At 43.5% G+C, this 23,449-nt stretch overlaps 1 protein-coding gene across 4 annotated transcripts; it reads right to left on the bottom strand.

Moving 5' to 3' along the window:
- On the bottom strand, positions 3,562–17,859 carry LOC100625694 (zinc finger protein 649). 4 transcript variants are annotated; one of them, XM_005653303.3, is made up of 5 exons: positions 17,525–17,665; positions 12,678–12,861; positions 8,629–8,755; positions 8,262–8,357; positions 3,562–5,430 (listed from the first exon to the last, which is right to left on the bottom strand). In XM_005653303.3, the coding sequence occupies exons 2-5, from the start codon at positions 12,690–12,692 to the stop codon at positions 3,866–3,868; spliced, it is 1,803 nt and encodes a 600-aa protein (XP_005653360.1). In that variant the 5' UTR covers positions 12,693–12,861; positions 17,525–17,665; the 3' UTR covers positions 3,562–3,865. The 4 variants fall into 4 exon arrangements, with proteins under 4 accessions (XP_005653360.1, XP_005653361.1, XP_005653359.1 ...); XM_005653304.3 differs by lacking the exon at positions 8,262–8,357 and having other exon boundaries at positions 17,525–17,664; XM_005653302.3 differs by lacking the exon at positions 12,678–12,861 and having other exon boundaries at positions 17,525–17,660.

Below are 23,449 nucleotides of genomic sequence, written 5' to 3'. Positions count from 1 at the left end.
CTCTTATTAAAAAGAGAAGGAAGTTCCCATCATGGCACAGTGGTAACGAACCCAACTAGTATCCATGAGGACTCGGGTTCAATCCCTGGCCCCTCTCAGTGGGTTAAGGATCCAGTGTTGCCACAAGTTGTGGTGCAGGTTGCAGGGGTGGCTTGGATCCAGCATTGCTGTGACTGTGGTGTAGCTGGCAGCTGCAGCTCTGATTTAGGGACCCCTAGCCTGGGAACCTCCATGTGTCGAGGGTGCAGCCCTAAAAGGACAAAAAAAAAAAAAAAAAAAAGAAGCTCCCCACCCCACCCTTCAAAAAAAAAAAAAAAAGAAAGAAAAAAGAAAAGAAAGAAAAAAGAAAGAAAGAAATTAAAAAGAGAAAAGCCTTGGATTTTTAGCCAGTGGAATAAATTATTGTGAGGAATGCCAAGTGCAAATCTTTTAAACTGCCCTCCATTGATCATGATAGAGAATGTAAAACAATATTATGGGAGGATTTATAAAATGTGAAAAGACAAAATGTATGACATATCTTATAAACCCCATAACATTATTATCATTAACATGCTAATCATGTCTGTACCTTTTGGTCCAATGGAATACAGTTATAATTGTTTGTACAGTTATCATAATGTCCTTGTTTGCTCAATCTGGCATCACTGAACAAAGTCACTTGATTGATTTTTCTCCTCATTGGTTGGTTGGATGACAAACATTGTCAGTTATATGTGTTTGCACTCCTATAAATAGTTCTTTTTTTTTTTTTTTTTTTTTTGGCTTTTTAGGGCCGCACCCATGGCATGTGGAGGTTCCCAATCTAGGAGTCAAATTAGAGCTGTAGCCACCAGCCTGTGCCACAGCCACAGCAACTTGGGAACCGAGCTGTGTCTGTGACCTACACCACAGCTCACGGCAATGCTAGACCCTTAACCCACTGAGTAAGGCCAGGGGTTGAACCTGCAAACTCATGGTTACCAGTCAGATTTGTTTCCACTGCGCCACAATGGGAACTCCTGCACTCCTATAAATATTCTTTTTTTTTTTTTTAATATTCTTGATATTTGTTTTGAGATACATTAACGTTACCTAGACAGTTTGGTCTTTTCTGATCCTGCTTTAAGTCTCAGTTTAGCAAGACCCAGTTGTTTATTGGATGAGATTCAGCCAGTTAACAAGGAGTGCGTACTCTGTCAGGCATTCCAGACATCTGGTTTATAGGGGTCAACAGAAGGTCCCTTAACAGCAGAAGTACTTTTTACTTCTTTGTGGAGCTCACAGTCTAACTTTTACAGACTATAACTTACATTCAAGACCTTATATTTGGGAGTTCCCGTTGTGGCTCAGCAGTAACGAACCCTACTGGGATCCATGAGGATGCGGGTTTGATCTCTGGCCCCCCTCACTGTAAGGATCTGGCGTTGCCTTGAGCTGTAGTGTAGGTCACAGACACAGCTCAGATCCTGTGTTGCTGTGGTGTAGGCCGGCTGCCGTAGCTCCAATTTGACCCCTAGCCTGGTGGCTTCCATATGCTGTGGGTGCAGCCCTAAACAAAAAAAAACAAAACCCTTATATTTGAGCACAAACTCAGGAAATTGGTAGTTATAATGTGCTTTGTATTGAAACTGATACAGTAATGTTTATACATGACCCAAGATTTTCATCTATTCCATATATTATAAAATCCTTAAGGAGTTCTCTGGTGGCCTTGTGGTTAAGGATCTGGCATTGTCACTGCTGTGACTCCAGTGACTGGTGGCACAGGTTTGATCTCTGGCTCAGAGATCAAACCTCTGTATGCATGGGTGTGGCAAAAAAAAAAAAAAAAAAAAAAAATCCTTAGCAATTTGAGGCTTTCTCTGCAAGTGATTCTGTTGGTTTTTACATCGTGTGTTGGTTTTTAAAAGTCATCTACAATGTCATTAAGATACTTCATCTATTTACATGCTTCCACCCTTACCTCCTCCCTAAGGAACCTGACCTTGTGCCCTTCCTCAAAACCCAGTTTTCCATTAGTAGACTCGGTCTGAACCTTATGCTCTATTAGTTTTATGCCAGTCCCTACTGACATTACTCCTGGCTACAGCTCAATAATTATACAGATTCTGAAAACATTTGCCAGATTAAAGTCTGTTAGTATTCCAGTCTAGACCTAGATTCAGCCCACTCTTCCAGAGCTCTTTGACCTATTCCCAATTTGATTCAGTCTCTCCAGGCCTGTGTACTATGAGATACAAGGACAAAGCTGATTCTGTGAAAAAATTTTTTCTTCCTCAAGTGACACCTAAACATGTAAGACTAAAGAGTGCCTCTGAGCTGAGCAGAAGTGGAACCACCCCACCATTCTTCCTGGCATCGATTTCCAATTCATCAGTGAAGCAAAGGGTAGAGCTAGACAGGCAACTACCTCCAGAGGGAAGAATGTAGCTGGATAGTTATTCACGAGTGTAGATCATATTTCCCAAGGTTCTGAGGGTAATTTGGATAATCAAAGAAAGGGGAGTTAGGAGGGAAGCAGGAAGCAGGTAGAGCCATCTTGATTTGTGTTCAAATTGCCCATCTTTTGTTTTCAGAAAAAAATTGCCAAGAGCTGTGTTGGAATGTATTTTGTTATTTATTTATAGGTTGAAATTACCAATTACCCTTGGGCTTTCAGTTCATTTTGCAAACCTGATTTCATTACCTTTTCAAGCCTAGAAAACTTTAAAAGTCATATTTATGGTGACCTTTATGATATAATGCTTGGCCTTATTTATAAATATAAATTAGGAGTTCCCATTGTGGCTCAGTGGTTAATGAATCCGACTAGGAATCATGAGGTTGCAGGTTCGATCCCTGGCCTTGCTCAGTGGGTTAACGATCCAGCGTTGCCGTGAACTGTGGTGTAGGTCGCAGACATGGCTCAGATCCCGCATTGCTGTGGCTCTGTCATAGGCCGGCAGCTGCAGCTCCAATTTGACTCCTAGCCTGGGAACCTCCATATGCTGAGGGAGCAGCCCTAGAAAAGGAAAATAAATAAATAAATAAATATAAACTCATCCAAGGACATTAAGTTACATTTATGAATTTAATATTCATTTCTTTTTTGAAAGAATTTAGTTGTCTGAAATAGTATTTAAATAAATTTTGGCATTCCCTTGGTGGCACAGTGAGTTAAGGATCCAGCGTTGTCACTGCTGTGGCTCAGGTCCCAGCTGTGGCATGGGTTTGATCCCTGGCCCTGGAACTTCTGCATATCACAGGTGTGACCAAAAAATAAAGAGCCAAAGAAATGTGACAGCTAATCATCATATATTGGGTGGATACTGAAGATATTTTTTTTTAAGAAAGAATCCACAATTGGGAGAAATGAATATAATGTGATAACTTTAACCAGTGATATGGGATAGACTCTTTTAAATTATGGAATCATCAGCTTAGTAACCAGGAATATGGTTCAAGGTTTCCTGTCCAAAAATGTACATGAGGTGTATTATGTAATGTATAATGAACTGAGAAATGGTACATAAAGCTCTCAAATATTCCTCATCTTCATAGGCCTTTGCTTCACAAGAAACTTAATAAGATATTCCATAATTAGTGTGTTCACAGTGTTTTATTTGGATATGATTTCATCAGCCAGTGGATGGAGCAGAATGTATCACTGAAAACCCTGCTACATTCACTGTCTTCTCACAATCTCTCTCCAGTAAGGAAACCTATTGAGGGCAAGGATTTCCCCACTATCATTTTATTTTTACCAACTATAAGCTCACTGATGACCTATGGTGATCACTGATGGTCTGTCTTCCAAAACAAAGCCTTCCATTTATACATAACCAAACAATCAGCTGTACATTATTACCCAAGGTTTTTCCAAATAGAAGGTACCAGTATTTTCCTATGTGTTTTTTGTGACGTAAAATAAGATGTAATTGACCATTGAAGGCATAACCACATTCACTGCATTCATAAGGTTTCTTTCCTGCACAAACTCCCTGTTATCTCTCAAGGGTGCACATCTGGCAACTGGCTCTTCTGTAAGGACCACATTCCTATCTGCTAGGAGCCTACTGATGTTTAATGATGTCTGAGGGATCATAGAAAGCATTTGTCCAGACACCATGTTAACAGGTTTTTTCCCCTGCACGAGTTCACTAGTATCTAATAAGCTGTGACCGGCTGTGGAAGGAGAGTCCATCTTCACTGAATCTACTTGTTTCTCTCTTGTGTGTATCTTCTTATGTTTAACCAGGCATGACATGTGAGAGAAGGCTTTCCCACACTCATGGCATCCATAGGGTCTCTCTCCTGTGTGGGTTCTTTGATGCACAATGAGCATTGTCCTTGTAGTGAAGGCTTTCCCACACTCACTGCAGGCATAGGGTTTCTCTCCTGTGTGAATTCTCTGATGTTTAATGAGTCCTGATTTCTGCGAACAAGATTTTCCACAGTCAATACATACAGAGGGCGTCCTTCCTGTATGAAATCGCTGATGTGCTATGAGGCATGCCTTCTGGCTGAAGGCCTTACCACATTCAGTGCATCCATAGGGTTTCTCTCCAGTGTGAGTTCGCCGATGTATAGTAAGATTGCCCTTCTGTATGAAACCTTTTCCACAGTCACTGCATATGTAAGATTTCTCTCCAGTGTGAATTTTCTGATGTAAAATGAGCTGTGATTTTCTGGAGAAACCTTTCCCACACTCACTGCATCCATGGGGCTTTTCCCCTTTTTCGATTCTTTGATGTATAATGAGCTCTGCCTTCCTGCAGAAGGCTTTGCCACATTCAGTACATTCATAGGGTCTCTCCCCTGAATGAGTTCTCTGGTGTTCAGTTAGCTTGAACTTTCTATAGAATGCTTTCCCACATATACTACATACATGGGGTTTATTTCCTGTGTGAGTCTTCTGATGTTTAGTAAGCTGAAATTTCCTGAGGAAGGCTTTTCCACAATCACCACACTCATGGGTTTTCTCTCCTTTATGAGTTCGCTGATGTTCAGTGAGCTTGAACTTCTTGGAGAAAGTTTTCCCACACACACTACATCCATGAGGTTTCTTTCCAGTGTGAATTCTCTTATGTTCACTGAGCTGAGACCTCTTGAGGAAGGCTTTTCCACATTCAGTACATTCCTGAGCATTTTCTGTTTTGCTTATTTGTAGATGTTTAATTTCAGTATGAGTTTGCTCATGGTTAGCATGGAGAAAGGATCTCCTGTCTCCATTAAATTCAGCAGGCTCCTTTTTGTCACAGCTTCTTCTCTGGTTGATCATACCTAAATATGATTTCAGAGTTTTCCCATGTAAATCAAATATATCACAATTTGGCCTTAAAGGAAAAGACCTTTTGCTCTGATGAGTAATATTTTCAAATACACTCTGTTCATAACCCTCTTCTATCCTCCTTAGCGTATTTTGCTTTTGGCAGTGCCACTGCACACAGTCTTCCACTTTCTCAGTTTCTAGGAGAGAGAACAATGAACCCATGAGTGTCATATGGAATAAAACTACTTCAGATATACTTTGGTGTGAGCTGGCTCTTTAATGGGAAATCTATGATATCAAATATAAGAGAAATTCCATGTAAAAAATGTCCTGTCTCCTTTTAAAAAAACTTTTCAAAATTGTAGTTAAACATACACAAGATAAATTGTTACCATTTAAACTACAGTTCTTTGGCATGAAGTGCATTCACACTGTTGTGCAACCATCACCACCATTCATCTCTAGAACTTTTCCCCAACCAAAAAAAAAAAAAAAAGAAAAAAAAACAAAAACAAAAAAAAAGCTCTATCCATTCAACACTAACTCCTATGTCTTGGAAATGGTTAAAAACAAAGTAATATAAAACACCAAACCCCCAGATAACAGCCATTCGTGTAAAACAAATTCACAATGAATAAATATAGATTTATCTGCTTTATAAAGAGGGCTCTGGGGATGGTTAAATACTATCACTGTTAGCATCTTATCACAGAGGTTATAGGGATACCCAATCCAGAATGGTGAAAGATATTTATTCATTGAATACATCTGTATAAATAGCTACCACCATATACCAGGTATGGTGCTGGTTTTGGAGAAACAAACAAAAAAAATTCTTTATTTTCACTGAAGTCATATTCTAGGGGTGGGAAGGAAACAATAACAAGGAATAAAGTAGGCAGTTGCAAGTGTGACAGAGTTTGAAGAAGCAAAGGAAAAGACAGGCAGTAGAAGAAATCAAATTTATTTGGAAATGATAAACAAGACTCATTAGCAGATCAGATATGAGGAAAAAAGAGGGATCAAAGGGTACTCCTAAATATTTGGCTTGAGCCACTGGGTAGGGGGGTAGCGTCCTTTAAGAAGACAAGGAATGTTGTTAAAGTTCAGAATGAGGGAAACCAAGTGTATTTTGACGCATATCATCTCTGACATACTTAAATATCCGGGTACAGGTATGGAAAACCCAGTCAGATAATAAAACCTGAGTGAGGTCTTCACTAAAGATAGCAGTGTGGAAATCATCAGTGTGTAAATATCGCTGAAGGTCAGAATTATATGAGATCACATTCTGAGAATATGAAGGCTGAAAAAAGATGAAGGCACAAGACCAAGGCTTTAATTATTCAACACCCAGAGCTTTGTGATTCCTAGAGCCCGCTGAAGAGACCCGAACATTAACCACATTGGTAAGAGAAATAAGCAGACATGCGGGTTAGAACCAAGAGGCAACTCAGAATGTTGGACATATCGGAAGGATTGGATTCCAAGAAAATCCCAATAGATTCTTAGGTGCTTATCCCATTGCTAAAACCTGCCATTCTTCACTAGGTAGACCATCAAACTCACTTTCTCAAAGGACCAATCTCATATTCTAACCATGCATCTAGCTGTGACACAATCTCATATGTTCCCACAGAAAAAAGGGACTTGATGATTCTTATAGACTTTCACAACAGGTTAGTGGGGCACAAAGTCTTCTTGAAAAGCAGATCTGCTGCTGCACCAGATATAGGAACCATCACCTTCTTCATCATGCTGTATGGATGTCATGTTGGAATCTTTCCCATTTCACGCTCTCTGATACACTAATCTTTCATCTTGCCACCAACAGCATCTTCTTCCTTAATTGAACAGCTATGTCTCTACTGGCCTTAGTTAAGGGGTTCTAAAGGGATGAGGTTTTATGATTTCATTTAGGCTAGGAACTGGGAATGAGACATTTTATAAAGTTCTTTCCTAATTAAATAACAGGGATAGCAGAGGCATTAAATACAGGAGCCCAGGGGGTAGAGAACATAAAGGGTAACGCCAGGATTTAAGAGGTACAGAAGCACAGCAGAATCTCAGTTTTTAAAAGGATGAGGTCTGGGCCACTTTGCTGAACAGCAGAAATTCACAGAACATTGTAAATCAACTATAATAGAATAGCTAAAAATCTTTTTAAAAAATTTAAAAAAAGATGGATGAGGGACAGGGATTCTCTTGCAAGGAAGATGATTCTAGTTTCTCACACAGAAAGTGTGAACTCTTTGGGAGTTGCCATGGAGACAGGTAAAATATATGGTACAACATGGATATCAGTCAGTGTTAAGGGTCCTATCAATCGGGGTCGCCACAGAATACAAGAGCTTAACACCTTTGTGTAAAGTAAGATTTTACAGCCTATGAGACAGAGCAGAGGCTGAAAAGAGAACCTTTGAAGAAGCCTGGAGGAAAAAGTCAAGCAAGCAGATAAACGCACATTAAGAGACCATGTTACCCTGTAAGTAAGGCATCCAAGGTACGGGTGGATGTCATAAAGGGAAATAAATGGTTCCCAAAGGAGCAGGAAGGCATATTAGTTAGAAGACAATGATGGATTCAAAGTTTTCTCTTAGAAGAGACATGGAAGGAGGAATTTCATAGCGAGAAATGTGAAAGGAACACAAAATCATAAAGAATAGGGAGATTTGGACATCCAAGCAAGGATAACCCTAGTGGGGGAAAAAGTCGACATCTAAGAAGAAATAAACAGGAATTCTTTCCATGCTGTACAGTAGAAAGTGAGAACATTGTAAATCAACTATAATGGAAAAAATAAGAATAATATAAAAAATTTAAAAATTATTCCAAGAATTGATAAAAGGGGTATATTTTCCTTTAAATTTCTACACAGAAAAAGAACTGTCATATGGAGAGTGGAATGGATAATATGGAGGCTGTTTCTGGGTCCTCAGACACCCTCACCACTGGGATGCCTTCTCCAAAGGACGAGAAAGGGATTTCCACAGCCTTCCCCCTCTTGCTGGTTCTCTCTCTCACTCACCTGGATGGGGGTGACTGTGAACTGCATCTTCCAAAGTCGGTGGTGGTTCTCTTTGTTCCAACTTGGACAGTACACCCAGTTTGCTAACCTGATGCCCTGCTCATGGGAAATGATACAAGACTCAGGCTTATCGAACGGCACTAGAGATCCGTGATGCTATGAGAACCGTGCACTCTAGGGACTGCACGATTTGCATGTTTGCAAATTAAAGGCTTTTCTCTAAAATGAGGAGAGGTTATACTTTCTCATCTGGGGCCAGGGAGGGGACTGAGAATCTACCACTTCAGAGCACCACAGACACAACACAGTTTTCAGAAGCTGAGAAGAGAAAGGCACCCTCCAAGGGACACAGGGGAGCCATCCTCACCCACGGCCACCAGGTTGCCGTAGTTCTCCAGCATCACGTCCTGGTACAGGTCCTTCTGATCGGGGGTCAGGAGCTGCCACTCCTCCCATGTGAAGTCCACAGCCACATCCTCCAGTGTCAGTGATCCCTGTAACAACAGTCCTGTTTAATACAAGTGTTTCTCTAGTTATTGAAATGGAAGTTGTGAGATAATAGAAAATATATATAACGGTCTCTGTCCCTGGTGGCAAAACAAACAAAAAACACCAGGAACATCTCTCATTCTAATATTTAGTCTTTGACCCTGGTTCCTGACACAAGACTCCTGAAACTCTTGTAAATTCTGAAGTGATAAGTATGGGACTTACTTATCTTGGTATTTTCACTGCTGTGGCTTAGTTTCCATCCCTGGCCCTGGAACTTCTCCAGGCCACAGGTGTGGCCAAAAAAAGAAAGCATGGATTTAGAAGGCTTCTGGTTGCTGAACACGTGGAGGTGCTGGGAGAGAGTCGTACCCCAGAGAGGGCACAGAAGCTCTGCGCCCCTGCCCACATACCTTGCCCTTTGTATCTGCTGCATCTGGATATTCATCTGTATCCTTTACCACATCTTTTACACTAAACTGGTAAACACAGATAAGGGTTTCCCAGAGTTCTGTGAGCCACTCCAGCAAATTAATTGAACCAGAGGAGGCAGTGATAGGAACCCATGATTTATAGCCAAGTCAGACAGAAGTTGTGGGTAACCAGGGGACCTACTATTTTCGATTGGCATCTGAAGTGGGGGGCAGAATCATGGGACTGAACCCTTAAATCTGTGGGATCTGAAACTGTTTCCAGGTAGACAGCATCAGAATTAAATTGCAGGACACCCAGCTGGTGTCAGAGAATTGCTTGGTGGGAGAAAACTCCCACACACCTGGTGTCACAAGTGATGTGAGTCTGAGAGTAAAGGAGACACAAGAGGAAGAATAAGATTTTTCCCTCTTCAAAAGGAAGATGAAGACAGTTCTCATTTTCAGCATGTAGGCCATATCTGTTCCTATTTTTTTTTCCAACATATTGTAAAGGAAACAAAGCCATATTAAAATAACCAGTCATCCATTCATTCAGCAAAGCACAAATTTCTGTAATATGCATTCATGAAATCTTGCTAACCTGAGATCACTTGCATGTATTTCAGCACCTACTTGTCAATCAGTGAATAGTTGCACTCATGTAAAAAATGTCCTAAAAGATGTTAAGCATTTACCTACATAGATTTACAATATATATGCACACATGTGTGTACACATACAAATCCATGTATGGATAAAGGGGTCCACACAGGTAAATGTCTGGAACCCAGGAAACATTCCTAGCATTTGGTAATAATATGCTAGCATGTTAGAAAAAACGTAGGAGTGGGGGGAAGATGTGTTTTATCACTATGTGTACTATATCGTCTGAGTCTTGCATGGAAAATGTATCCATGAGTCTTTGTTTCTTTCTGACACCAAGTACATACGTGGTGTCTTATCCAATACCAGTTCTCCAGTGCTGAGCCTCTGACACCCACTGGGCGCCCTATGATTCAGTCCTATTCTGCACAGGCTTAAGGGCTCAGTCCCATAAGACTGCCTTCACTTCAGACAAACCCAAAGTCCCAGGTTCCCAGCACTTGTGTCCAACTTGGCTACAATTTCAGGGGTTCCCCCAACTTCCCTGCTCAGGTTTGATTATTTGCTAGAACAACTCACAGAACTCAGAAAAATATTATGCTTACTATGATAGTTTATTATAAAGGATATGCATGAGGAAGTACATAGGACACCAGGTCCAAAGGGGTCCTGAGTGCAAGAGGACCCCTGCACTGTCCCTGTCTAGTTGGCGTGCATCACCCTCCCAGTGGATGTATTTGCCCACTTGGAAGCTCTCTCTGCCCCGTAGGGATTTTTATGGAAGTTCCATTACATGGTCATAGTTGACCAAAGCACTGCCTGCTAGTGATAGAGCTCAACTCCAGCCCCTCTCCTGTCCACAGAGGTCAGAGGGTAGAGCTAAATTTCCAGCTCTCTAAACTAGAGTTCTGGGGATCAGCCCTCATGCCGAAGCTATCTTGGAGCCCGACCCAAGTCACCTCATTAGCATAAATTCAAATATGGTTTAGAAGTGTTTGTTATGAATAAAAAAGACACTCCTATGACACAGGAAATTCCAAAGGTTTTCAGAACTCTGCCAGGAACCAGAGACAAAGACCAAATACATATATATGTATAATTTTGCCACAGTGAGTCATTTTTATAATTGAAATAAAGGCAATAAGGAGCTGGGAGGTAATAACTAGATTTGAGGGGGTTATTCTCTTTCACTTATCAAAATTTTGTAAGCAGTTGAAACTTTTCTGATTAATTTCTCTTTATTACTTGATCAATGATTTCATTTTTAATAGCTTTATCAACTTGGAATTTTGAATTTAGTGCCATCATCACTCACAAAAATAATGGCACTTCTTTGGCACAAGAGCAGCACCAGGATCAGGTAAAATTGCTTCAAAGGTTAATATTTAAACTGACCAAACATCAATTTGATGATTATCTACTATTTTACTTATTTCGATGAGCTCTTTTCAACATAGTTCACTATTCTTATTCCAATTAAATATAACAATATCTAGCTCTTATCTTCACAAAGTTTTTAACTTTTTGGTCATGAAAAGTACAGTAATAACTAGATTTCGAACACAGGGAAGGGATCTGTATTTTCTGAGATAAGGTAAAGTTCTAAAGCAAATTGGATCTCAGCAACCCCAGCCATTACCAAACAACGGAACCTATAACGCCCAGTGGCCAAATCTGTACTCAAGCACCACTTCAGCCACCTGTTCACGGATGACCTTTGAAATGCACGAAAACCTATTTTCCTGAGCACTTCAGACTTTCTTCAAGGACAAACCCAACCCCAAACAAGTGTGGGTATGTAAGTCACCAGGCTGTGGTCTTTTGAAAAAAACTGTGTCCACGGAATTCTGCTTGGTCTACTCATGTAAGAAACAGCCGTACACAACCTGTTTGTACATCTATTAGAAGAATGCTACACACAAGCCACCTTATCACCTCTAGAAAAAAAGCATCAAAGAAATTCCCTAAGACTTAAGCACCACGAGAAACAGTGACATCTCCTGAAGAACCGATCTGCTGCCACCTCAGGCGAAGCGCATATCATATAATAACTTCTCGTGATTCTGTGGTTGCAATGGCTGACGGAAATATTAGATGCAAGTTGGTTTATGTGACCAAAAGGGACCTGCTGAGTCATACATTATATTCCAACATTGGTCATATAGTACGAACTCTAGGAAGATTAAATATATACCTGATTCGGAATTACCATCGTGGCTTATCGGAAACGAATCTGACTAGCATCCACGGGGACGCAGGTTCAATCCCTGGCCTTGCTCAGTGGATTAAGGATCTGGCGTTGCCGTGAGCTGTGGTGTAGGTCACAGACACAGCTTGGATCCCAAGCTGCTGTGGCTGTGGTGTAGGCTGGCAGCTGTAGCTGATTCGACCTCTAGCCTGGGAACCTCCATATGCCTTAGGGTATGGCCCTAAAAATAAACCAAATACATACATATACACACACCTGATTCTACTTTGTCATGATTTTGAAGTTACAATTTATTTCTCCCAGAGCCCAGCTCCCCCAATTTATACTCTTCATTTAATTGAACTGATTTTTTTTCACGCCTCCAGAAATCTCTTTTTTTTAATTAATTAATTTATTTATTTATTTTGTCTTTTTAGGGCTGCACCCATGGCATATGGAGGTTCCCAGGCTAGGGGTCTAATCGGAGCTACAGCTGCCGGCCTACACCACAGCCACAGCAACTCAGGATCCAAGCCGCGTCTGCAAACTACACCACAGCTCATGGCAACGCTGGATCCTTAACCCACTGAGCAAGGTCAGGGATCGAACCCGCAACCTCATGGTTCCTAGTCGAATTTGTTAACCACTGAGCCACTACAGGAACTCCCACCTCCAGAAATCTATGAGGGCATCAAGTTAATAATAAAACAAACCAAAAATCACCTGAGCCTTTGTCATTTTCTTCAGTTTTGGGAAATGCCCAGTAATAGGGATATTCTGTCTTTAGTCTCTTCTGTATCTGCCTTAAATTTCTGTTCAGAATTCTCAGGTGAAAGATGCATATGCAATGCCAGGAACCTCCTCCTTGTCCTTTACTTGACCTCTCTTGCTCCTGGGATGCCAGGACCTGTGGGGTGAAGAGTAAGTTCATTTGGGTGATACATTCCCTCAAGGCCCAGATGTTGTCACTACTGCCGTGTACTTCAAGGTCATAACTTTTTTTTTTTGTCTTTTTAGGGCCGCACCTGCAGCATATGGAGGTTCCCAGGCTAGGGGTCGAATGGAGCTGTAGCCGCTGGCCTACACCACAGCCACAGCAAAGAGGTATCTGAGACACATCTGTGACCTACACCACAGCTCATGGCAAATAACCAACTGAGCCAGGCCAGGGATCGAACCTGCATCCTCATGGATGCTAGTGAGATTTCTTTTCGCTGAGTCACGACAGAACTCCCCCAAGGTCATTACTTCTAACTATGCCTTTATTTGGTGCCCTTGGGGCAGTAAAACATAACAATCTGAATGGGGGGAGGTATGTCTTTCTTCTGTGAAATAGAAGTAGCATGGGGAGTTCCCCTTGTGGCACAGCAGAAATGAATCTGACTAGGAACCATGAGGTTGCCTGTTGGATCCCTGGCCTCAATCAGTGGGTTAAGGATCCGGCATTGCTATCGGCTGTGGTGTAGGTCGAAGATGTGGCTCAGATCCTGCATTGCTGTGGCTGTGGTATAGGCCAGCAGCTGTAGCTCTGATTCGACCCCTAGCCTGGGAACTTCCATATGCCGCAAGTGCGGCCCTAAAAAAAAGCAAAAAAAAAGAAGTAGCACGAATGAGAAAGGGAAAATGCAAAAGGAAAACCAGTACAGCAAAAGGCCTCAACAGCAGGAGACTCCTCACACAGATCAGTTTTGGAAAGAGGACAGACATATAGGTGAGACTCTGGACATTTTTTCCCTTAAAATCACTGGGTTAAATGGTGCACACACACACACACACCCCCGAAAGATATGTCTACATCATAACCCCCGCAAACAGGTGAATATGATCTTATTTGGAAAAAGGGTCTTTGCAGATGTAATGAAGTTAGAGGTCCTGAGATGAGAATATCCAGCATTACCCAAGTTGGCTCTAAAATCCCACGAGTGGGAGTTCCCTTTGTGGCTCAGCGGTTAACCAGCCCAACTAGGATCCATGAGGACGTGAGTATGATCCCTGGCCTTGCTGAGTGGGTTAAGGATCCGGTGTTGCCGTGAGCTGCAGTATAGGTCACAGACACAGCTTGGATCCCACGTTGCTGTGGCTGTGGTGTAGACAGGCGGCTGTAGCTCCGATTAGACCCCTAGCCCGGGAACCTCCATATGCCACTGAAGCGGCCCTTGAAAGTAAAAAAAAAAAAAAAAAAAAATAGGTAAATAAAATCCACGAGTGTCCTTACACCAGACACACTAGCTTAGAAGCACACGAGGAAGATGAGACTGTGTGCACAGACAGACCTCAGAGTTATGCTGCCACAAGCTAAGGAATGCTTGGACAATCTGGTGGAAACCAAGGAAATGAATGGTGTTGGGGATCCCCAAGACTGTGCCCAGATTCAAGGATTAGCTAGGATGCCTAAGACTCAGCATGTAACAGATTTATTACCATGAAAGGATACAAACCAAACCCCCATCTGCCCAGATATCACATCAGATCCCACAGGTTAAAGCTTCAGTCCTACAAGACTGCCCCACCACCACCCACCCACCACAACATAAGATGCCATTCCCAAGTCCAGGTTAGTACCTATACTTCTGACCAACTGGCTATAAATCACAAGTTCCCACGACCACCTCGGGTTCAATTAATTTGCTAGAGTGGCTCAAGAATGCTGAGAAATATTTTACTTACTAGATGGCCAGTTTATTATAAAAGAATATAACTCGGAGTTCCCTTGTGGCACAGCAGGTTAAAAATCCTGGGCAGCCCCCCAAAAAAGGAATATAACTCCGGAACAACCTGATGGAAGAGATGCCTTGGAGAAGGCAAGAGGAAAGGGCTTGGGCTTCCAGGCCCTCTCCAGGACAGCCACGTTCCTCTCTGAATCCGTCCTTTTATGTTTTTATGGAGGCTTCATAGGCATGACTGAGTAACTCCTTGGCCATTGGTGATTAATTCAACCTCCAGCCCTCCCTCCTCCCAGAGGTCAGGGGGTGGCACGGAGAGGTCCAACCCTCTAATCACAACGTTGGCAGAACAAACAAGCCCCTGTCTTTAGGAGCACTCCAAAAGTCACCTTATTAACAAGAGATATCTTTTTTTTTTTTCTTTTTAGGGCTGAACCTGCAGCCTTAAATTTCCAGGCTAGGGATTGAATCAGAGCAAGAGGTGGCAGCCTACACCACAGCCACAGCAATGGGGGATTCGAGCAGCATCTGAGACCTACACCACAGCTCACGGCAACGCTGGATCCCCAACCCACTGATCAAGGCCAGGGATTGAACCTGCGTCCTCATGGATACTAGTGTGGTTTGTTACCACTGAGCTACGATGGGAACTCCCGACAAGAGACATCTTAACCTCTATCAAAACTTCAAAAGTCCAAGGGTTTTAGGAGCTCAGTGCCAGAAATGGGGACTAAGACCAAATATTTCTTACTGTAAGTCACAATATCACAGGAACTCACTCAAATCATCAGAAAGACCAAGAATCAAGATTTTTAGATGCCAGATTCATTTCATCTTCAAATCCATACATTTATCACTGGGACAATATTATTTGGAGATGCCCAGATTATTCACTTAGAAAATACAAAGGAATTAGTTAAAAAGCTATTGGTTGGCGATCCCGTCGTGGCTCAGTGGAAACGAATCCAACTAGGAACCATGAGGTTTCGGGTTTGATTCCTGGCCTCACTCAGTGGGTTAAGGATCCGGCATTGCTGTCAGCTGTGGTGTAGGTCGCAGACAGGCCTCGGATCTGGCATTGTGGTGGCTCTGGCATAAGCTGGCAGCTACATCTCTGATTTGACCCCTGGCCTGGGAACCTCCATAGGCTGTGGGTGCGGCCCTAAAAAGACAAAGACCGGAAAAAAAAAAAAGCTATTGGTAGAACTCTAGTTGATAGAAATGCTAAAGTATTTAGGGGAAAGTACACTGATATCTGCAATTTACTTTGAAATGCACCCCCCCAAAAAATTTTTTTTTGGTCTTTTTAATGGCTGCACCTGTGGCTTATGGAGGTTCCCAGGGTAGAGGTCCAATTGGAGCCACAGCTGCCCGCCTACACGACAGCAAGAGGAACCCCCAGATCCAAGCCACCTATGCTGTGGCTTGCAGCAATGTTGGATCCTTAACCTGCTGAGCAAGGCCAGGGACTGAACCTGCATCTTGATGGATACCAGTTGGGTTCTTAACCCATTGAGCCACAATGGTAACTCCAAAAAATTTTTTTTTAAATTAAGAAAACAAGGTGAATTAGTGAATGAAGGGATGGATAGATACTGATAGGCCAAATATAGCAAAATGTTAATGCTACAATCTAAGTGGTGGGTATATGTATACTGTAAATTTCATTCAACTTTGCTATGTTTGGAATTCTTCATAACATTGAGATGCTGAGTTCATAATTTTATAACGAAATGTTGAGTTGGAAAAAGCTATTAGTAATAAGAAACGGTCAGTGAAGTAACCAAAACAAAAATTAATTTAAAAATTGCTTTACTATGTTAAAGACTTAGAAGAGAATAAGATAAAAATTAGAAGAAGAAAAAAGACCCTATTTACAATTGCAACGAAGGCAAAAAAACCAGTAAAGAGAGGAGGGTCTGGGATACACACCCTTGGATAAATACCACCAAATCGTCTGTCTTTTGGAGGTGGGGGGAGGAGACGGAAGGCGGGGGAGGCGGAGTTGGGGGAGGAACCTTTCGCCAGCGGCCTGTGAAAGTTCCTCCCCAGGGATCCATCCAACCAAGGCTGCAGCGACAATGCCAGATCTTTAACCCGCTGCGCCACAAAAGAACTTCCCCAAATCCTAATATAAATAAAAGTAAAAACTAAGAGAATTTGTACTACGGAAATGCTTAGAATGTGAAATTAACCTTAAAAAGGCAAATTGCACCAGTGTTTTCATAATTTATCTGAATTGTGACAATCAAGCCGGGAAAATAAAAGACAAAAATCGAAATATACGAATACTTGAGTAAGAGTTGGGAAAAAGAATTTGGGGAGCTAGAAATTATTTTACTGGTGTCAAAAGGAATCTGAAAAGAAATATCCAAGTAAATTTGCCTAAAGAAGGCTAGAAACCTCATCTTTAACGGAAGGTTAACACTTTAGATTTGTTTTATCCCTGATCTCCCTAAACTTCCTATCTGTGGGGACGAAAGGAGAAGGCGATGTAGTGCCCTAAGGAGACTTTCAAAATAGTCCTTAGAGAGGAAAGTGGGCTTCAAGGACTGAAGGGGATTGCAGTGTTCATCAGGTCTATCACACTCCCGGCTCCTGCATCTCTTGAGCGCCAAATAAAATCCAAACACCACTTTCAGACAAATAGCAATTCCCCTGCAGTTTTCAATTACTCAGCCCTACCAACAGAGTGAACTGCAAAGACCCGAAAATCTGGCCTCAGGACTCTGAGTCCTCGATCTTGACAGATCTTTAAAGCATGACTATGAGAGCTCCTCCATGCCCGACGGCAAAGGCACCCCAACTTCAGACCCAAGGTCCTGGACCACCAGCTCTCCCCGCGGACTCTGCTTCCTACCTACACAGATGCCAAATCCTCTCTCTTAACCTACCCCACACACTGACCTGATTTCCTCTTGATCTCCCAGCCGCTACACTTAAGTTGTGCATGCTTTTCATTTCAGGACGCCTAAACACAGCTTCGCCTCCGGCCTACGGCGGCCGACGAAGGACAGCCTTTCCCACGCAGCACGGACAACTGGATTCCGGCTGCGCCGGCGCGGGTAATATGTCCGCGCCCGTACGTGCCTCGCACCCTGCAGGCTGCCATCTTTGAGTATTTATCAGGCAGAACAGAGACTGCGGCTTCTGCGCCCCTAACGGGATGACTCGAGACCAGAGAAAAGCCTCTGAACTGTTCAGTCACCTGATACTTCAGCCTCTGTGCGGCAAGGTTGGAAGAGTTGCGTAGCCTTTCAGAAACTCCGCCTTCCAAAAGGAAAACATGGTGTGTGGGCAACATCCACCTCAGCCATGGAGAAAGAAACGCCTAGTGAATTCGGCCATCGCAGAGGAGTTTCGGTGTCCGTACAGCGGGCAACACGCCCCCCTCCCCGCCCCCCAACACCCCCCCCAAAGGGAAAAGGAAGATGGAGCGCTAAGCTTGGATAATAACAAGGCACAGGACAAGTACCTGCTCTCACTCACCCCGTGAGGTTAGACCTAGAAGGTGAGTGAGGGTCCAAGTATGAATTCATAGTCAAGTTGCCTTTTGTTTCAGGCCGGTTTAAACACCTAGTGTTAAAATTTGAAATTGTGCTCTATGAAATAAGCAGATATAAAAGCCACTGTGATGCTGCATAGCATCAGCAGTGTTGTGCCAGTGTTTTTGGAAGGAAATGTTGAATGCAAGTTCAAGTGCCCAGTACACAGTGCGGCCAAACAAACCAAAATGTTGGAGATTAGGAGCAGCGAGAGGTTGCAGTTCCCTCCTGGCGCAGTGGTTAACGAATCCGATTAGGAACCATGAGGTGCGGGTTTGGTCCCTGCCTTGCTCAGCGGGTTAAGGACCCGGCGTTGCCGTGAGTTGTGGTGTAGGTTGCAGAAACGGCTGGGATACTGTGTTGCTGTGGCCCTGGCGTGGGCCGGTGGCTACAGTTCCGATTAGACTCCTAGCCTGGGAACCTCCATATGCCGCGGGTGCGGCCCTAGAAAAGACAAAAAGACAAAAAAAAAAAAAAAAAAAAAAAAAAAGAGCAATGAGAGGTTTAATGCAGGGCCAAGGAAGGAGAATGGGCAGCTTGTGCTCAAAAAACCAGAACTCCCTGATGGTTTGGGAGGAAGACATTATAAAGACAAAATTGGGGGTGCAGGGTGTATGGCTTTCTTCTGACTGGCTGTTGGTATAACAGGGGGGTGATGTGAGAATCTTGTGCTCTGCCTGCAGTTACCATCCTCCACCTCGGTGGTGGTGGTGGCGGGGGGCTTGTTCCTGCAGAAGAGCTCAAAGATTGTTTTGTATGTCCCTTGAAGAGGAAACAGGACCCTGCTTCATTGTGGCACTGTTGTTTCCTAACTGCTTTTCCTTAGTTTCTGCATTTCTTTACTTTCGTAATTAGAAACTGTTTGAATGTATCCCTTGGAACTCTTGGAAAGTCTAGGAGATTGAAGCCTTTTTCCTACAAAATAGGAAGGTGGGGGGACGCCCACAGAGTTCTGCTGGGTTTCAGGATCACACACAGCTAGGGAATTCCCGTTGTGGCTGGGAACATACATATGCCACAAGTGTGGCCCTAAAAAAAAAAAAAAAAAGAAATCACACACAGCTGTTCTTTATGGGACAATATTATCAAGACCTTTGCACCTTTGCTTGCAACTAAGATTATTGGGAGATGATTCTGGGGGCATCTATGTGCTGTTTTGTCACTTCTTAATGTCTAGCTCACATCTCTTTGTTCACCTCTTACTGTAACTCTGCACCTTAGTTCAAGCTCTTTCCAGCTGTAGCAGCAGTGGGCTCTTGTTGGAAAAGGGAGAAGCCAGAGAATGGTCACCTAGCAGAGTCCCGGGGACCGGCCGCCAAGTAAGTGTCCTTGGCTTCGCCCCGGAAGGCATTCTAGAGTGAGCCCTGGTAAAGTGAAAGCAAATTTGTTTACAGAGATACACATTCCATAGGCGGAAGGTGAGAGTCACTTGGGGTACGTGGTGGTTCGTTTTTTGGGGCTGGGCAATTTCATAGGCTGGCAGATGGGAGGGTTGTTCCAACTGTTTGAGGCAAGAGGTAGGGATTTCCAGGAAATGGGACACCGCCCACTTTCTGACCTTTTCTGTTTAGTTTCAGAACCCTTATGGTGGGTGTTTAGTTTCAGAACCCTTATGGTGGGTGTTCATGTGTTACAGTGAGTGGAATAATGAGGCTCAAGGTCTGTGGGAAGACATATCTTCTGATGTCTTGGGTCTAGTAGGTTCTAACTTCTTCCTGTTGTAGCCTCATGCCTAGACCAGCTCAGCAGGTGAGGGCTGAAGAACGGGTGCTGTGAAACTTAAGGAAAAAAGTTTAACATAAAACAAGACACAGAGACATTTGTCTTAATCAAAGGTGGGAATCAGGGGACTCAGGGTCTCAGGAACCAAGACCCCTGCCTCAAGAAACCACACTGCTGGAGTTCCCGTCGTGGCGCAATGGTTAACGAATCCGACTAGGAAGCATGAGGTTGCGGGTTCGGTCCCTGCCCTTGCTCAGTGGGTTAACGATCCAGCGTTGCCGTGAGCTGTGGTGTAGGTTGCAGACGCGGCTCGGATCCCGTGTTGCTGTGCCTCTGGCGTAGGCCGGTGGCTACAGCTCCGATTCAACCCCTAGCCTGGGAACCTCCATATGCGCAGGAGCGGCCCAAGAAATAGCAACAACAACAACAACAACAAAAGACAAAAAGACAAAAGACAAAAAAAAAAAAAAAAGAAACCACACTGCTTTTATTGTGCTCTTTAGAATTATGTCAAGTGAGGAGGGGGCTGTAGGTGCAGGATATGGTATTATTATTATTATTATTTTAAAGTCCCATAGCTGGTTAAGCTTTTACTCTGATCTTTAGGCATTTAACAGGCATTAGCATTGAGGAAGTCTGGTGTCAGCTGTCTAGGCATAGCATCTAGAGAATCACCATTGTGCTTCCGCAGACAGTGTGCCTATCCCTGGCAACCTGGCCGTGCCTGGGTTTGCACCTCATTCTCCTTGCTGATGCACATCTTGTTAATGACCCCTCATAAACCCCTTGGGGCCCTGAGGCTCATCTTCTTCTTATCTTAACAGGATGTACCAGGCTCTGCAAACAGCGTGCTTATCCGCCTGCCTAGACCAATGCATTCTGTTCTCATTCAGCTGACCACATGAATAACTTATGCCTTTAGGTCTTCGTTCTTAAGCTTAAGTTTCTCACCAGCCCTGCGACTGTTTTTCAAGCAGGCATATAGGGTAAGGGTAAAGCAGGACAAGATGGAGTTTTCAGCATAGAAAATAAAAGCAGAGAGGCTAAGAAAAGATTGTAGAAACATGTCTCCCGACATCCTCAGGGGCTGTGTCATTCTTCTCATGGTTGTGCCCTGCCCCCTTTCCTTCTGTCTCTCAATGACACAGACAAATCAAACTTCCTTACAGACTTTTGAGACAATATAAATTGGTCAGCAGTAACTTTACGGATATGTTCCCCAAAGCTATTAAAACCATCCTTTCCACCTGTTGTGGCTCAGCAGGTTACAAACCCAACTAATATCCATGAGGATTCGGGTTCAATCCCTGGCCCCCTTCAGTGGGTTAAGGATCCTGCATTGCCGCAGTCTGCAGTGTAGGTCCATGATGTGGCTTGGATCCCACGTGGCTTTGGGTGGCAGCTGTAGCTCCGATTTGACCCCTAGCCTGGGAACTTCCATATGCTGCAGGAGGAAAAAAAAAAAAAAAAGGAGTTCCCGTCATGGCACAGCAGAAATGCATCCAACTAGGAACCACGAGGTTGCAGGTTTGATTCCTGGACTCCTTCAGTGGGTCAAGGATCTGGCATTACCATGAGTTGGGATGTAGGCAGCAAGATGTAGCTCGGATCCTGCACCTCTGTGGCTGTGGTGTAGGCTGGCAGCTGTAGCTCCGATTTGACCCCTAGCCTGGGAATCTCCATATGCCATAGGTGTGGCCCTAAAAGGCAAACAAACAAAAAAATCCTATCCAATAAGAATTGGTATAAATTTATTTAAAAGATAAAAGAATAAAATCTGAGAATTGGCCATCCACAAATTGGCCCGCTTCCATTTAAAAATGAAGTTTAGGTGTTCCCGTCATGGTACAGCAGAAACAAATCTGACTAGGAACCATGAGGTTGCTGGTTTGATCCCTGGCCTTGCTTAGTGGGTTAAGGATCTGGTATTGCCCTGAGCTGTGGTGTATGTTGCAGACATGGCTCGGATCCTGTGTTTCTGTGGCTGTGGCGTAAGCTGGCAGCTGTAGCTTGCCTTGGCCCCCTAGCCTGCGAACCTCCATATGCCACGGTCCGGCCCTAAAATTGGCTATTCAGAATCCCTTTATGTGGATGTTTGCCTATTAAATTTTACTTTTGTCATTTTCTTCTTTTTCTTTTCTTTTTTTTCTTTCTTTCTTTCTTTTTTTTTTCTTTTCTTTTTTTTTTTTTTTTTTTTTTGCTGCACCCTTGGCATGTAGAATTTCCTGGAACTTGGATCAAACCCACAACACGGTAGGGGCCCGAGCCACAGCAGTGGCAACATCAAGTCCTGAACCAGCTGAGCCCCCAGGGAACTCTGTTGTCATTTTCTTATTAATTTGTTGACTTAAAGAAATACATACAACATAAGAATTGTGAGTTTTGGAGTTCCCATCATGGCTCATCGGTAACAAACAACCAGTAACCATGAGGACGTGGATGGATCCCTGCCCTTGCTCACTGGGTTAAGGATCCAGTGTTGCCGTCAACTGCGGTGCAGTTTGCAGGTGGGGCTCTGATCCCACGTTGCTGTGGCTGTGGTGTAGGCTGGCAAGTGCAGCTCCAGTTGGACCTCTTCCTGGGAACTTCCATTTGCTGCAGGTGAGGCTCTAAAAAAAAAAAAAGAAAAGGAAAAAAAGAAGAATTGTGAGTTTTAAGTTTTATTCAGGGTCTTGCCGTGGACCATAGCTCAGGAGACAGCCCCTCAGTTAAGCACATAGGTTAGGGGTTTCGCAGAGAGAGAGAACCAGGAATGGCTTCCTTAACATGAGACCCATTTTGGCCTAAGCCATTCTGTGATCTGAGTCTGGCCGCAATGCTTGCCCTCGTGCAGGCGTCAGTAATCGGTGATCTTAAGGAAACAGTGGAATTCAGGAACAGAGAAAAGAAAGTCAACTAGTGTGACGATAAAGCAGAGTCCTGCTCCTCCTCCAGGGCACAGCCTTTGAGGCCTGCGGGAACCGGAGCCCCCATCCAGGTGGAGGACAGAATGATGTCCATCCTCCCAATTTCAATCGACTGGAATTTTGGCTCCGTTGACCTTTGCCCAGATTTTATGCTGACTGCTACTCTGCTCAAGCCCTTTCACAAATGTGTGTACCCTTAGCTTAAAACTTAACCAATCTGGAAGCTCCCTTCGTGGCTCAGCAGTTAATGAACCTGACTAGGATCCATGAGAATGAGGGTTTGATCCCTGACCTCATCAGTGGGTTACGGATCTGGCGTTGCCGTGAGCTGTAGTGTAGGTTGGCAGTGCGGGCTCAGATTCCATGTGGCTGTGACTGTGGTGTGGGCCAGCAGCTGCAGCTCCCATTTTACCCCTAGCCTGGGAACGTCCATATGCCTCGGGTGCGTCCCTAAAAAGCAAACAAACGAACAAACAAAACAACAACAAAAAACTTAGTAAGTTTGCTGTTTGGGGAGACCCTGCTTTGGGAAAGGTCCCTGGTATTCTCCTTACTTGCTGCAAGTAATAAGAAATTCTTCCCCCTCCAGATCTTTGACTTGCTTGTGTCTACTGGTTCAACACCCACCAAGAGATGAAACCAGATTTTGGGTAACATTA

Source organism: Sus scrofa, chromosome 6 (genome assembly GCF_000003025.6).
Source record: "Sus scrofa isolate TJ Tabasco breed Duroc chromosome 6, Sscrofa11.1, whole genome shotgun sequence".
NCBI classification, from domain to species: domain Eukaryota; kingdom Metazoa; phylum Chordata; class Mammalia; order Artiodactyla; family Suidae; genus Sus; species Sus scrofa.
The sequence above is the reverse complement of the archived record's forward strand: the minus strand, read 5'-3'. Positions and strand labels throughout refer to the sequence as shown.